Below are 14,122 nucleotides of genomic sequence, written 5' to 3' on the forward strand. Positions count from 1 at the left end.
CTTCCCACACCAGTCCTAAACATGGAGAACCCGCTACAGAAGCTGTTTGGCACAGCCCCAAATTACACAAAACTTCGTGTATTTGGGTGTCTATGTTTCCCATGGTTACGTCCCTACACCAACAACAAATTAGAAAATCGGTCAACACCATGTGTGTTCTTGGGCTACTCTCTCACCCAAAACGCATATTTATGTCTTCAACCTACCTCTGGTCGGATCTATGTCTCCCGCCATGTCCGATTTGATGAACAGAGCTTTATGTTTCGGAGTCCAGGCTCTCCAATCGCACCCACCACCGAATCTCCATCTGACTTCTTCCCGCATCCTGCTGCCGTTGTCATTCCGTCAAATACTCTTTCTCCTCCGACACAGCCTCAACCCACACCGCCATCACCTCCTTTGCCACCACCGTCGCCACTCGTAACGCCACTTCTTCCGGACCCCTCGAGCTCGGAGCTTCACCGGACAGTACCTAGGGAGACTGACAACAGAGATCGTGTTAATGCTGCAACAGATGGACCATCACAAACCTCACAAGCCCACCAACCGGCCCAACTACGACAATACACTCGCCGTAACTCATCTACAAATCCGACTCCTCAAGCCCGTCAACCTTCGTTACAGCCCATTAACAATCCATCATCCACAAACCCAAATCCACAACCTCCTATTCCATCAAACCCGAGTTCATCTCCTCAACTCCCAATTAATCCTCAACCTCAACCGCAACCCACTCCTGATAATCACCATCCGATGAAAACACGCCGGAAAAACAACATCACCAAACCAACCTCAAAACTCAACCTCTCTGTTGCCCTATCCAAACACATTCCACCAGAACCCACAACTGTGAACCAGGCTCTCAAAGACAAGAAATGGAGAGGAGCAATGTCAACGGAGATTGATGCTTTTGCTCAAAATCAAACCCTTGATCTAGTTCCTCGACAACCTCACTTTAATGTCGTTGGTTGTAAATGGGTGTATAAGAATAAGTTTCTTCCTAATGGCTCTCTTGGCAGGTGCAAAGCGAGGCTCGTTGCTAAAGGCTACTCTCAGCAACTTGGACGTGATTACACAGAGACATTCAGCCCCGTCATCAAATCCACAACGATTCGACTCGTTCTAGATGTTGCTGTCTCCAAAGCCTGGCCGATCAAACAGCTTGATGTGAACAACGCCTTCCTCCAAGGGACTCTTGATGAAGAAGTTTATATGGAACAGCCTCCCGGGTTTGTCAACACTGACTTTCCCACTCATGTCTGTCGTCTTCGGAAAGCTATTTATGGACTCAAACAGGCACCCAGGGCATGGTACAATGAGCTTAGAAATTACTTGGTCGGTCTTGGCTTTGTCAATTCCCTGGCGGATACATCTCTCTTTGTGCTTCAGAATGGAAAAGATTATGTTTATCTTCTTGTTTATGTTGATGACATATTAGTCACAGGAAGCAGTGGAGCTGATATCACTCGGATTCTCACTCTCTTGGCTGAACGATTCTCTGTCAAGGACCCTGAAGATCTTAACTATTTCCTTGGTCTAGAAGCACACCGCACATCAAAGGGACTCCATCTCTCTCAAAGGAAATACATTGTCGACTTGCTTCATCACTACAATATGACAGATGCCAATGCTGTCACTACACCGATGGCCTCGTCTCCGAAGCTCACGCTCACCACAGGAACACCACTCTCTGATCCAACGACGTATCGCAAGCTGGTTGGAAGTCTCCAATATCTTGCCTTCACTCGCCTCGACATTGCGTATGCTGTCAATCGGCTCTCACAATTTATGCACAGGCCGACAGATATCCATTGGCAGGCAGCCAAACGAATCCTTCGTTATCTTGCTGGCACTCCAACACACGGCATTTTCTTCTCTGCTACAACACCCCTCTCATTACACGCTTACTCTGATGCTGACTGGGCTGGGGACTCACATGACTATGTGTCCACCAATGCCTACATAGTCTATCTTGGATGCAATCCCATTTCATGGTCTGCCAAGAAACAGAATGGTGTGGCACGTTCTTCGACTGAAGCAGAATACAGGGCCGTGGCAAACACGGCATCAGAACTACGGTGGATTTGCAGTCTCCTCACTGAACTCGGCATAACACACACTGCTCCACCAGTCATATACTGTGACAATGTTGGAGCCACGTTTCTTTGTGCCAACCCTGTGTTCCATTCCAGAATGAAACACATTGCTATTGATTATCACTTCATCCGGGGTCAGGTACAGAATGGCAGTCTTCGTGTTGCACATGTACATACCGCAGATCAGCTTGCAGATGCATTAACGAAGCCTTTATCTCGTCAACGGTTTCTCCAACTACGGTCCAAGATCGGAGTTGCTTCAGCCCCTCCATCTTGAGGGGGGATGTTAAGGATACACAATATCATGACATTAATATTACGATATCTTCTTCCCTTGTATATTAACTTCCATATCTGTTAGACCTAGAGGCTCTTACGAGTACTGTATATATATGTTCTCTTGTAATTACTCTTGATATATACAATAACATTCTCTCCTTACACTTGTACCCTGCAGATGAAACCCCTGGCTGTACCAAACAGGTCTCTTACGTCTCTTTTTGGCTATCATTGCATTGCGCGTGTTTAGTGTTGTTAAACTGTGGGAAGTATATCAATCATATCGCATTAGCCAGGAGAGAGCAAGAATTGCAGAACACACATTTGCTCCATATTCTTTTTCCAGAATACTTGAAAATTTTAGCAGTTTCCATAAACACTTCACTTGCATCATGAAAGGACTAGGATGATTGTTCCAATTTGGAAAAAAAAAAACTGCAGAAGAAACAAAAATCAGTTTCCCTATAGCCTTTTAAAATGTTTTAGTAAGCTTATTGGTTGCTTGCTCGTAATTCACTGTATATTTAAGGGATCTCCCAGTCAAAAGTGGAACCTTGTAGTCACACATAACAATTGTTGGTTAAGAATTTTGGAGCAGTAACTACCAATGAGAGCTCTTCAACTATGAATTTGAGCTTGTTCAATATCGAAATACATCGCCGTCCTTATACTGGCAGGGCAAAACTTCAAGGAGAGGCAAAGAGATGCAACAAGCAAACAGGTCAAACCATGGACATGTAAATTTTAATTGGAAGTCGTCTTCAAATAATAATTTTAATCACAACAAAACAGCAGGATCTGTATTACAACGGCCACAAGTAAAACTCACTGGAGTAAATATCATGTGGAAGTACTTATTCATAAGGGTCAACTGAAATGTCTGATTCTCACTCACCTTCACGTTGGGGAACTTGTATTCAAGAATCTGATAAATATAGTCAAGTTTTATGAAGCACCTCGCAGTAAGGTTTCAGTAATAATAATGTATGATGTTAGTAATTTGCAGTGTCAGCGATAATGCAATTAGCTAGATAGTGTTCGTTTTGTAGCTGTCAGGATAGAATATGATAACATGGCCAGAAGTGGTATTTCCAGTGTTCTCTGAGTGCTTGTTACCTTGAATACTAAATCCTATGACTTTACCTCTGATTCTTGGAGGTTTGTTGGTGAGACTAGCGACTGGTCCATTCACGGGTTGAAGCATCGTGGCGTATCTGTGAATGGAAATACTTACTGGCTTGCCTTGAGCCATATTCCAGACTCGCAAAAGGATGATGGCCCTGCTCGTTTGTTCATTTGGATGGACCATCTGAATGGTCAATCCAAATGTTGTTCGTTTTTGTCAAGAAAATAACATTATCCAAAATCATTTACATGGATCATCTGAATGAGTTTTAAAATTTTAGGCAAAAATTTGAAATTCATTTAAATGATTCTAGTTGAACCATTTGGATGGAGATGCTTCATCCAAATATAACAAATTACAAATGTATCTTTATTATACAAAAAATCTATTTATCTAAAAAATTATAAATAATATTTTTACAATTCTTACAAAATGTCAAAAACACATGATAAATTTCCGGCCAAAAACGCAAAATCATATTTTCCCGCCAAAAACGTAAATTCACAATTTCTCGCCAAAAACGCAAAATCATATTTTTCCGCCAAAAACGTAAATCACATTTTCCCGGCAAAAACGTAAATTCACAATTTCCCGCCAAAAACGCAAAATCATATTTTCCGCCAAAAACGTAAAATCACATTTTCCCGCCAAAAACGTAAATTCACATTTTCCCGCCAAAAAACATAAAATCACATTTTCCCGCCAAAAAACCTAAAATCACATTTTCCCGGCAAAAACGTAAATTCACAATTTCCCGCCAAAAACGCAAAATCATATTTTCCCGCCAAAAACGTAAAATCACATTTTTCCGCCAAAAACGTAAATTCACATTTTCCCGGCAAAAACATAAATTCACTTTTTCCGCAAAAAAAAAAAACAACACACAAAATCAATTTTTCCCGCCAAAAACGTAAAATCACATTTTTGTTTGGTTTTGAATGAAAATATATGAATATATACTTTAGATCAATATTTAAAATTAATATGGCTAAAATGAAGATTAAAATTGTTAGATCAAAACATGGGTATTTTAGTTATTATTCTAATCAAATCTATTTAGATGAGAATGTAAATAAAGCAAACAAACACATCTCCATTAAAATGCATCATTCAAATGAACATTTTTTATTTTTGTTTGTTGAGTTATTTGACATTCAAATGACTCATTTGGATGAAGCTTTTGAATGGATCATTTGAATGAATCACACAAATGGTCAAACGAACAGGACCGATATCTTATTGAGTTTTGATTTCTCAACAGAGAGATTCGAAAGTGTGTCTCTTCCAGTTGATGATTTTTCTTGTTGTTATATGGCATTATCAGTTACTAGAGAAGAGCAAAAACTTTGTCGGTTAGGTATGAGAGATAAGTATTGTCCTTCTTACTATAATGATATACATGTATGGATAGCAACTAAGATTGAGAGTACCAGAGCCATGTCATGGAGGAAGTTACTAACAGTGAAACAATCTTTATACCGCCGGTTTTTTATGATTATTAATGGGATGGATTTCTTGGCCGATCCGGAGAATAACATATTAGTGTGTATCATCATGATGCAGGATCTAAATGCTTACTCGTCTGTTATGTTCCAACTTTAGCTCAAATCCAACAAGGTTCTTAATTAGGCCAGGCGCAAGGAAAGCACCAATCACATGACTTGTAATATTGCGACACCAGTTTATGCATTATCTTATTCATATATGGTCTTCGTGATATTAAATTAATGGTACATTTTGCTACTCTATAATTAGTAATCTTGGTTTTGTTTTGTCAAACGAGAGCATATACATTTTGTCTTGATCATCAAAAGTTATAATCTGGTTTCGTTTATATAAACCCACCAAGACCAGTGACGACCCTTAATTATGTTTGTCAACTGTGATAATAGTCGATGTTGAATGATCCTAAAACTTGTTGATCTATAGGGATTTGGCTTGGCTGTTCCCTATAATGTATGGTCTTTGTTGATTTTTTCAAAGGAACAATTCTAAAAGATTTCAAGATACATAGACACTTGTTGTATTAGTTGGGACTTGAAGGAGTAAATAACCAAATAGGTTTGGCTTACCTGTAGGGGTCCTATACGGATACAACGAGATTTGGTATCGATTCTATATGTATTCTATGAGGAAGAACCATTGACGAGATCGTTGAATGTATCGACTACGAGGTTCCGGTTTGATTTATATATACACTCCAACAAGGTTGTGGTATTTGTTTTCAAAAGTAGATAGAGATGATCATAAATTCATAATTAAGACAAACATATTTTAATTTAGATATGTATTTTTAAAACATCCCTCTCCAATGCGTCTGTTTTAATTTGCCAAGCTAAAAATCCCACTCGGCTTTAGCGTTAGAATAAAGAAGCTGAGATGATGCTGAAATCCTAGGCATAGATTCTAACTCCTTTATCTGGCACTCTTGAAGATCGTCGCTGAAGATCTTGACCGTCTTTAAACACTTGGAGTTAGCGAGAATGTATGTCATTAGTTGTTTCTCATCTTCTTCTTTTCCTTGATATCTTTTCCACCTAACAATCTCTAGATGAGACGATAAGCATTGGGGAATAGTACTGGGCTGGTTCCACGAACATGTGGGAGAACCCTGATATTGTTGATACCATTAGTTTTTATTTAGTAAAAAATCATTCATCAAACCTTAGATTGAAGAAGGAAGGGATGATGAGGGCACTTACATGGGTGTCGATGGTAAGAATTTTCAGTTTAGGGGAGTTTTGAAGCATAAAAATAAGAGGTTCCAACCAATGTACTGGCTTGTTTGTAACAAAGATTAAATCTATGAGGCGAGAGAAATTAATGGCGTTACTACAACAGGCAACCTGCAACAACACAAAACAAACAAAGAAGATTATTATTAAGTAAGTGTTTGAGGTCTTCTTCAATTGAGGAACAAGGAAGGAACACAGGAGAGAGTATGATGATGTTACCATTGATTCGGATAAATACAAGCGGAGAAGTCTGGCAGAAGAAAGACAGCTCAGAAACTTTCCATCAGGGTTAGGAACATGGCTGATGTATACCTCATCAAGGCAAAGCATATTCTCCATCAAACTAGAATAGTATCCCCAATCGTCATATATCCTTAAATATGTTAGTGCAGGGCAATCTATCACCAACGACGACCCCCCAGTCTGATAACTGCCCCATCTCAACCTATCACTGCCCCATCTGAACCTACCATAAGTAAATTCTTTCAATGAAGGCACTTTGACGGTAAAGTTGGTCAAATTTTCATCCTCATCACGTCGTTGAACATCCAGCTCGCGGAGAACAGGGGAACATGATAAAAGCCTAGCAAGAGAATCTTCGTCTTTGTACACCACCTTGACAAGTTTCAGATATAAAAGAGATGGCAGGCTAGCATCCGGGAAAGAGACATCGACGAGGATCTGGTTGGACAGAGTTAAAGAAATGAGCGTGCGGCATGTGTAAAGGCTTTTAGGGAAGCTTGTGGGCTCTCCTTCCCAGAGGAGAGCGAAATCTAAATATCTCACGTTGTGGTTAACTGCCTTGTCAACCCACTTTGTTACATCTACGTCAACAGGACATAGTGGACCCAGTTCGACGTCCAGGCATATTAGTGACGGTGCCTTGTGGAGTTGCATTGTCTTGTCAACAAACCAACCAAAGCTCTCGCTGTCTTCTTCTTCGAAGGTGAGGTGAGGCAGCAACTGCCAGATGTAACGCCATCGTTTAGACAAGATGGCAGTGGCCACCGCATCTTTTGCCGGGACGAGGATTAAGATCCGCAATAGCAAATCGTCGGATAAATCACATATCTTTATAGTCTCCTCCATGTCTCTCTCATTCACCTAGCTAGCTAAAAATAATACCACATCACTTAACAAGAAGAAGCAAAGAAGATTGAATTAAAAGAAAAAAGAAAAACAGAGCTCTCTCTCTCTCTCTCTCTCTCTCTGTTTCTAAGAGATAGAGAATGCATCTCAAAGGCCTCTCATAGTTATTTGATCTAAGACTGCTGGAATTTTTATGTATCTAAACTGTTGAAAAGCGTGTGAGCAAGCAATTCATCAACACAGAGAGAGGATCAAAGGATTTGTTAATACAATAAAGCAATATTAAAAAAAAAAAAAACACTAATCGAAACCCAAATAAAGGATGGAACAACAACAATAATCTAAGCATAAAGGTTGAACCTTTAGAAATTACTTGAACAAAACAACCTACTACTGTAACTGTACAATCATTCTCATAAAAGGCGATTCATGGAAGAAAGATACTAAAGAGGTTTAGCCGTTTAGGAGAGAATGAATGCTTACAAAGACAAAAGGAGTGTTTTTTCTTCTTCTTTTCTTTATTAAGTTAACGAATCAGCGGCCAATCCCTCCTGATAAAAACCCCTCCTTGAGAGAGCCAGCAGAAAAACGCATAAATATATATATGAAGTATTGAAACCGATCTAGTAAGTTCTAATAGGAAAAGGAAATAGATCAGAGAAAAGTCAAGTACAAATAGGAATATTACCAAAAGGCAAAAAAAGTAACAGGGTAGAGAGAGAACTGAAATTTTGGGCAAGAGAAAGGAGAAGGAGCGTGACGGATTCTGTTCTGATATTTACACAGAGACACAAGAGAAGCCGGCGGCGAATATACATTGGTGAGAACGCTGCTGAGCCGGTATTTGCGTTTGCGTTTAAAATAACGTTTTGATGAGAGCGAAAAATGCTGAGCCGGTACCGTATATTTCTCTCTCATCAACAAAACGTTATTTTTAATTTGAAAGATTATCGAAACAGAGGAAAAATCTGTAAATTAAAAGGAAAGCACTCGCTTTTGTCTTCCGTATTTTCATAATTTTCATTTAATGAAAAAATTCTCTTTATACAATTTATTTTTCTACATAGTGAAAAAGTAAACAAATGGCTTATCATAATTTTATCGGATTAGATTTGACAAATTTTCTTTTATCATAACTAGGATGTCCATCGCACGAGAAAGTGAAAACTTAAAATGACTATATTGTTAATTTCACATTTTGAATGAAAATTTTATGATAATTTTTTAACTATATAATATAAAAGTCATAAATAATGACTAAGATGAATTAACCAAATTAGTTTAATAAAATATTTGTTGTATATATAAAAATAAAAAATCGATTTACTAACAATAAGAGAATAATGTTAAAGACATAAAAATATAGGTTTACTGAATCATACTTAGATAATTAATTTTGAAAGATATTCACATAAAATAAAATTTAACTCATTGTTCTATCGAAATTTATAAGAAATAATAAGAAAATCAGGGAGAAAGAGCTCATAGCGCAACTGCAACCAACCAAATTGATAAACTGATAAATCTATAAAAAATTAGAAATAACAATTAATTACCTAAATTAATACTTGAAAGAGATGATCAATACGGTTAGATGGAAAACGATACCAAACAAAAGTTAGATGAATGAATCAATAAATAAAACAATACGATTTTTTTAACAAAGATGAGTGAATCAATGTTGATTAGTAAATTGAAAAGAAAATAATACTCAGAATTTTTAAATTTGGAGGTGTTCAAGAGTACTCAAAGAACAAAAACTCTTTTCAAGGTCCATAAATATATATATATAAACAAAGAGGTGTGAAACAAAAATGTGCGAAAACTAACTAATGTGAACATTGAAAGCTGTGAGTACGACGAAGAAACACAATTGTTGGATCAAAATATTGCAACTTTTAAGATCATTAACAAATCTAAACAGTTAGATGAGCTAATAAAAAGAATCTCATCCGTTATATTTAAATTGACCCCCTAAAAGTAAGTTTGCTATAATATATAAAAATAGAAATCTATGATTTTATTTATTAACTTGTAAGTTTAAAAAATACTCAGAAAATAATAAGTTCGAAACTTGTTTTTGTATTCCATAAAAATTTATATATAATAAACAAAGAGGTGTAAAATATAAATGTGTAAAACATAGAGGTGTGAAAAAAAAAAGATGCAAAAATTAATATGTGCGATTTTTGAAAGATGGGGGTACGACGAAGAGATGCAAAAATATGAAAATAAAGACGTGTGAAACAAAAAGGTGTGTAACAAAAAGGTGCAAAAACTAACAAGTGCAAACATTGAAATCAAGGGGTACGACGAAGAAACACAATTGTTGGATCGAGTCTTTGTAACTTTTGAGATCATTAATAATACTTAAATAACAAAAACTCTTTTCAAAATTCATAAAAATCTGTATATATATATATATAAACAAAAATGTATGAAAACAAAGAGGTGTGAAACAAAGGTGTGAAACAAAAAAGTGCGAAAACTAACAAGTGCAACCATTGAAAGCCAACATAGAAAGTTGGGGGTGCAACGAAGAAACACAATTCTTGGACATAAACTTTGCAACTTTAGAGATCATTAACAAAGGGTGAGATCATTAATAATACTCAAATAACATAAACTCTTTTCAAAATTTGTATCTATATAAAAACAAAAAGTGTGAAAACAAAGAGGTGTGAAAGAAAAAGATGCAAAAACTAACAAGTGCAACCATTGAAAGCTAGGGGTACGACGAAGAAACACAATTGTTGGATCAAAACATTGCAATTTTATATAAACAAAGAGGTGTAAAACAAAAAGGTGTGAAAACTAACGGGTGTCAACATAGAAAGATGGGGGTACAACGAAGAAACACAATTTTGGACCGAAACTTTGCAAATTTTGAGATCATTAACAAAATGTGAGATCATTAATATACTCAAATAACAAACACTATTTTCAAAGTCCATAAAAATATGTATACATATAAAAACAAAGAGTGTGAAAATAAAGAGGTGTGAAACAAAAAGGTGTGAAACAAAAAGGTGTAAAAATTAACAAGTGCAAATATTGAAAGCTAGGGGTACGACGAAGAAACATAATTGTTAGATCAGAGGTGTAAAAGAAAAGGATAGAAACTAACAGATGCCAACATGGAAAGTTGGGGGTGCAACGAAGAAACACAATTTTTGGACCGAAACTTTGCAACTTTTGATATCATTAACAAAGGGTGAGATCATTAATAATACTCAAAGAACAAAAATTCTTTTCAAAATCCATAAAAATATGTATGTATATATAAACAAAAAGGTGCGAAAACATAGAGGTGTGAAACAAAAAGGTATAAAAATTAATAGGTGCGATTTTTAAAAGATAGGGGTACGATGTAGAAACACGATTATTAGAAAAAAACTTGCAACTGTTGGAATCTTAGTATTGCTAAGCCGTTAGATGAGATAATAGAAACAATCTCATCCATTAGATTAAAATTAACCCCCAAAATTCATAAAATTCTACTTCAAAATTAAAACTATGAAAATTTAGATATTTACATTTTTTTAACGAAAGAAATCTTAGAAGCAACTATTCATTGACACACTATTTTACTCTTGCTACATTTTAAATTATAAAGAGAAAATCATTTGAGACAGAAATTCCTATAATTGTATTGTAAAAAAATTTCTCATCAAAAATCAAAACGAACAGGCCCAATATTTAAAAAATTACGCCCCTTTGTGCTATAGATATTGATATCACGTCCTTTTGTTAGTCTATTTAACTTGAAGAAATTAAATGTAAGTGCTACCTTGAGTAAATAATTAAATGTAAGTGCTATTTTGAGTGAATTATCTAACTGATAACATAAAGACAAACATAGCACTTAAGAAGAACCAAAAAAAAATTAATACATTTATACCATGTTTGTAAAAAAAAATTAAATAGGTTAAATAAGTCAATAATAGAACATATATAAAATTATACTATGTTTGTTAAAAAAATTTGGCTTATCCATAACTCTAGTACCACTGCATGTCATCATGTCTATCGTATCTCGGTTTTGGTTTTTCCGGTTACCGTCACTGAGTGACCACGAGTCGGGTTGTACTCTGGGCGAAGAAGATGACGATATTTATATTATTGACTTTCGGGAGGGTACTGTCCTACAATAAACTTTATATGATTGAATATTATACTCTTTCCCAACTTAATAAAAAAAGAAAACATTGTGACACTGACGGTAATAAAAAGAAAGCCACGTACACTCATATTTTGTTCCACGTACACTAACAGTAATAAAAAGATAATAATCTAACCGAAAAAAAATTAAAGACACACTAACAGGTCATTCGTAAGCTTTGTCACTCGGTGAGTTTCAAAAATCTTTCTAGTGTCACGGTTTCACATTTCAAAAAACGAAACTGTATGGCAAAAATCTTTCTTGTGTCTTTATTAATCTTTAACAACGAAATGAAAAAATAAAATTACCTTAAATTAGAAATTGATGCTTGTTAATTAAAAACCATTTCAATAAAACAATTTTTTAGTTTTATTTATTAACTTGTAACTTTTGAAAATACTCAGAAACAATTTTTCAAAACATGTTTATGTAGTCCAAATAAGTTTATATATAATAAATAAAGAGATGTAAGACATAAAGGTGTGAAATAAAAAGGTGTAAAAATTAAAAGATGTGATTTTTGAAACAAGATGTACAACAAAGAGGTGTGAAAAAAAAATGTATAAAAACTAATAGATGTGATTTTTGAAACATGGAGGTATAACAAAGAGGTGTAACACATAGAGGTACAAAATAAAAAGGTGTAAAAATTAAAAGATGTGATTTTTGAAACATGGAGGTAAAACAAAGAAATGTAAAAATGAAGAGGTGTGATAATTGAAAGATGGGGGTACGACCAAAAGACACGGTTAATAATTTTAAACCGTTGAATTAAAAATAGAACTAATCTCATCTGTTGGATTAAAAGTTGACACAAAAAATGAGTTTGCTATTATATATAGATTCATAAACTTCACTCCTAAGTATTTATAAACCCCTTTTAAGTACAAATCTGAGACTAAAGAATCCCTTTGAGATAATCAAATCCCAAAGAAAAAAGAAAAAAAAAAAGAAAAAATCATATCTATAAACCCCAAAAGAATTGACCAATCATCTAAGAAACAATGACTAAGGTGTGAAAAAAAAATTAAGCCAAATTCTGAAAAACTCTGAGAATTATGAACAAGGAAAAAGAAAGAAAAAAAAAACTCTTAGACCAAGAAATCAGGACTTAAGAGAAGGTTGAGATGCTTGCTTCCGATTGTGTCTTGTAGTATTGTCATCTCTCCTTCTTTCTCTAATACCTTCTCCTCCAATTTCTCTACCATCCCTTTCAATGTCTCGTTCTCTGAGTTCAAAAGCATGTTCTTCTCACAGCATTGTCTCAACTCTCTCCATACATGGTCTCTTTCACCTGGCACTTTTGATAATAAGTGATAAACAATTCTAAATGACTTTTGTTTGCATGGAGAAAGTTAGCACGTAACGTAAGGTGGAAGTAGTTAACCCAACGAAGCAGCATCTGAAGTCTGATTTAGTGGATGGGGAAAATGAAGTTCATTTATACAACCTCTAATTTGATTATGCAAGCAAAGGTCAGAACTTGTGTTGATGTTATTGTTGTGTGCTTGTTATGTTAGTCACTTATATAATGCAACAAAAGCAAGGGGTTTTAAGATCAATGTAGATACACTAGAGGTGCAAAAGCGACGATGAAAAGGTTAAAATAGAGAAGGAGAAGAAGAAGAAGAAGACGCGTTTGAAAGAAGAGAAAAGAGATGGAGACGTTGGATTTGTTTCTTTCTTTATTTTTTTTAGAGAGAGTAGAAAGAAGCGATACTCGCGGGGGCCATCGTGTTTTTTATTTGTTTTGTTCTCTTTACCTGTTTCACCATTTATTTTTGATTTTTAACGGTTTGACTCTTTTTTTTTCTTTTTGTTTAAATAAACCCAAGTTCTATAATAATATTCTTAGGAATTACTCTCTAAAATCTGGTACCATAACCCCCCAAAGTGTAGCAAAAATAGGATATTAGAGTAGACCTATAACTATGTCAAACTAACTTATTGAAAAATATAAAAAAAATTGACTAATTATAGTGAAAGTAATCATAATTTTTATAGGTTCATAATGTTACATGCCCTAATATTTTTTCATTTAATAAAAATGTATACAATTTAATTTTTAGTTAGTGAAAAAGTAAACAAATGGCTAACCATGATTTTATTGGAACTAGGTGTTAGTTCACGCTACAAACACGTTTGCGGCAAAACTGTGGCAAATTATCTACAAAATATCTTGTGGAAAATCCGTGGCTAATTTTCAGCGAATAGCTACGAAAATAATTAGCTACAAATTTTTGTTGTAGCTATCCGATGCTATCAAGACAATAGCCACGACATTTATGGGCATATACACATATATTTTTGTGGTTATAGCCAACTTTTCTTGTAGTGATCTCTTATATAATGCAACAAAAGCAAGGGTTCTTAAGATCAATGTGGATACACTAGAGGTGAAAAAGCGACGATGAAAGGGTTAAAATAGAGAAGGAGAAGAAGAAGAAGAAGAAGAAGAAGACGCGTTTGAAGAAGAGAGAAGAGACGGAGACGTTGGATTTGTTTCTTTTTTTTTTAGAGAGAGAAGAAAGAAGCGAATACTCGCGGGGGCCATCGTGTTTTTTTTTTGTTTTCTTGACCTGTTTCGCCATTTATTTTTGACTTTTAACGGTTTGACTTTTTTTTTTTTTTTTTT

The 14,122-nt window shown here is 35.2% G+C and overlaps 1 protein-coding gene and 1 pseudogene across 3 annotated transcripts; one reads left to right on the forward strand and one right to left on the reverse strand.

Annotated features, from left to right (window-relative positions):
• The window catches only part of LOC104715676, a 14,149-nt pseudogene continuing 5,686 nt past the window's right edge, over positions 5,660-14,122 (forward strand).
• LOC104712120 (putative F-box/FBD/LRR-repeat protein At1g22000) lies at positions 5,760-8,245 on the reverse strand. 3 transcript variants are annotated; one of them, XM_010428945.2, is made up of 5 exons: positions 8,014-8,245; positions 7,809-7,892; positions 6,456-7,344; positions 6,204-6,347; positions 5,760-6,112 (listed from the first exon to the last, which is right to left on the reverse strand). In XM_010428945.2, exons 3-5 carry the CDS (start codon positions 7,323-7,325, stop codon positions 5,837-5,839), a joined length of 1,290 nt encoding a protein of 429 aa, XP_010427247.1. In that variant the 5' UTR covers positions 7,326-7,344; positions 7,809-7,892; positions 8,014-8,245; the 3' UTR covers positions 5,760-5,836. The 3 variants fall into 3 exon arrangements, with proteins under 3 accessions (XP_010427247.1, XP_010427248.1, XP_010427246.1); XM_010428946.2 differs by having other exon boundaries at positions 6,456-7,348; positions 7,809-7,889; positions 8,014-8,244; XM_010428944.2 differs by having other exon boundaries at positions 6,456-7,348; positions 8,014-8,244.

The sequence above is a fragment of the Camelina sativa genome, chromosome 9 (assembly GCF_000633955.1).
Source record: "Camelina sativa cultivar DH55 chromosome 9, Cs, whole genome shotgun sequence".
NCBI classification, from domain to species: Eukaryota; Viridiplantae; Streptophyta; class Magnoliopsida; order Brassicales; family Brassicaceae; genus Camelina; species Camelina sativa.

What these genes read in the sequence shown, in the direction of transcription:
- LOC104712120 (XM_010428945.2), bottom strand. Translation starts at nt 7,325, where the DNA reads ATGGAGGAGACTATAAAGATATGTGATTTATCCGACGATTTGCTATTG. An exon ending in TGTATTTATCCGAATCAATG is followed by an intron (nt 6,348 to 6,455) that starts GTAACATCATCA and finishes GTGTTGTTGCAG; the next exon opens with GTTGCCTGTTGTAGTAACGC. An exon ending in TTCTTACCATCGACACCCAT is followed by an intron (nt 6,113 to 6,203) that starts GTAAGTGCCCTC and finishes CAACAATATCAG; the next exon opens with GGTTCTCCCACATGTTCGTG.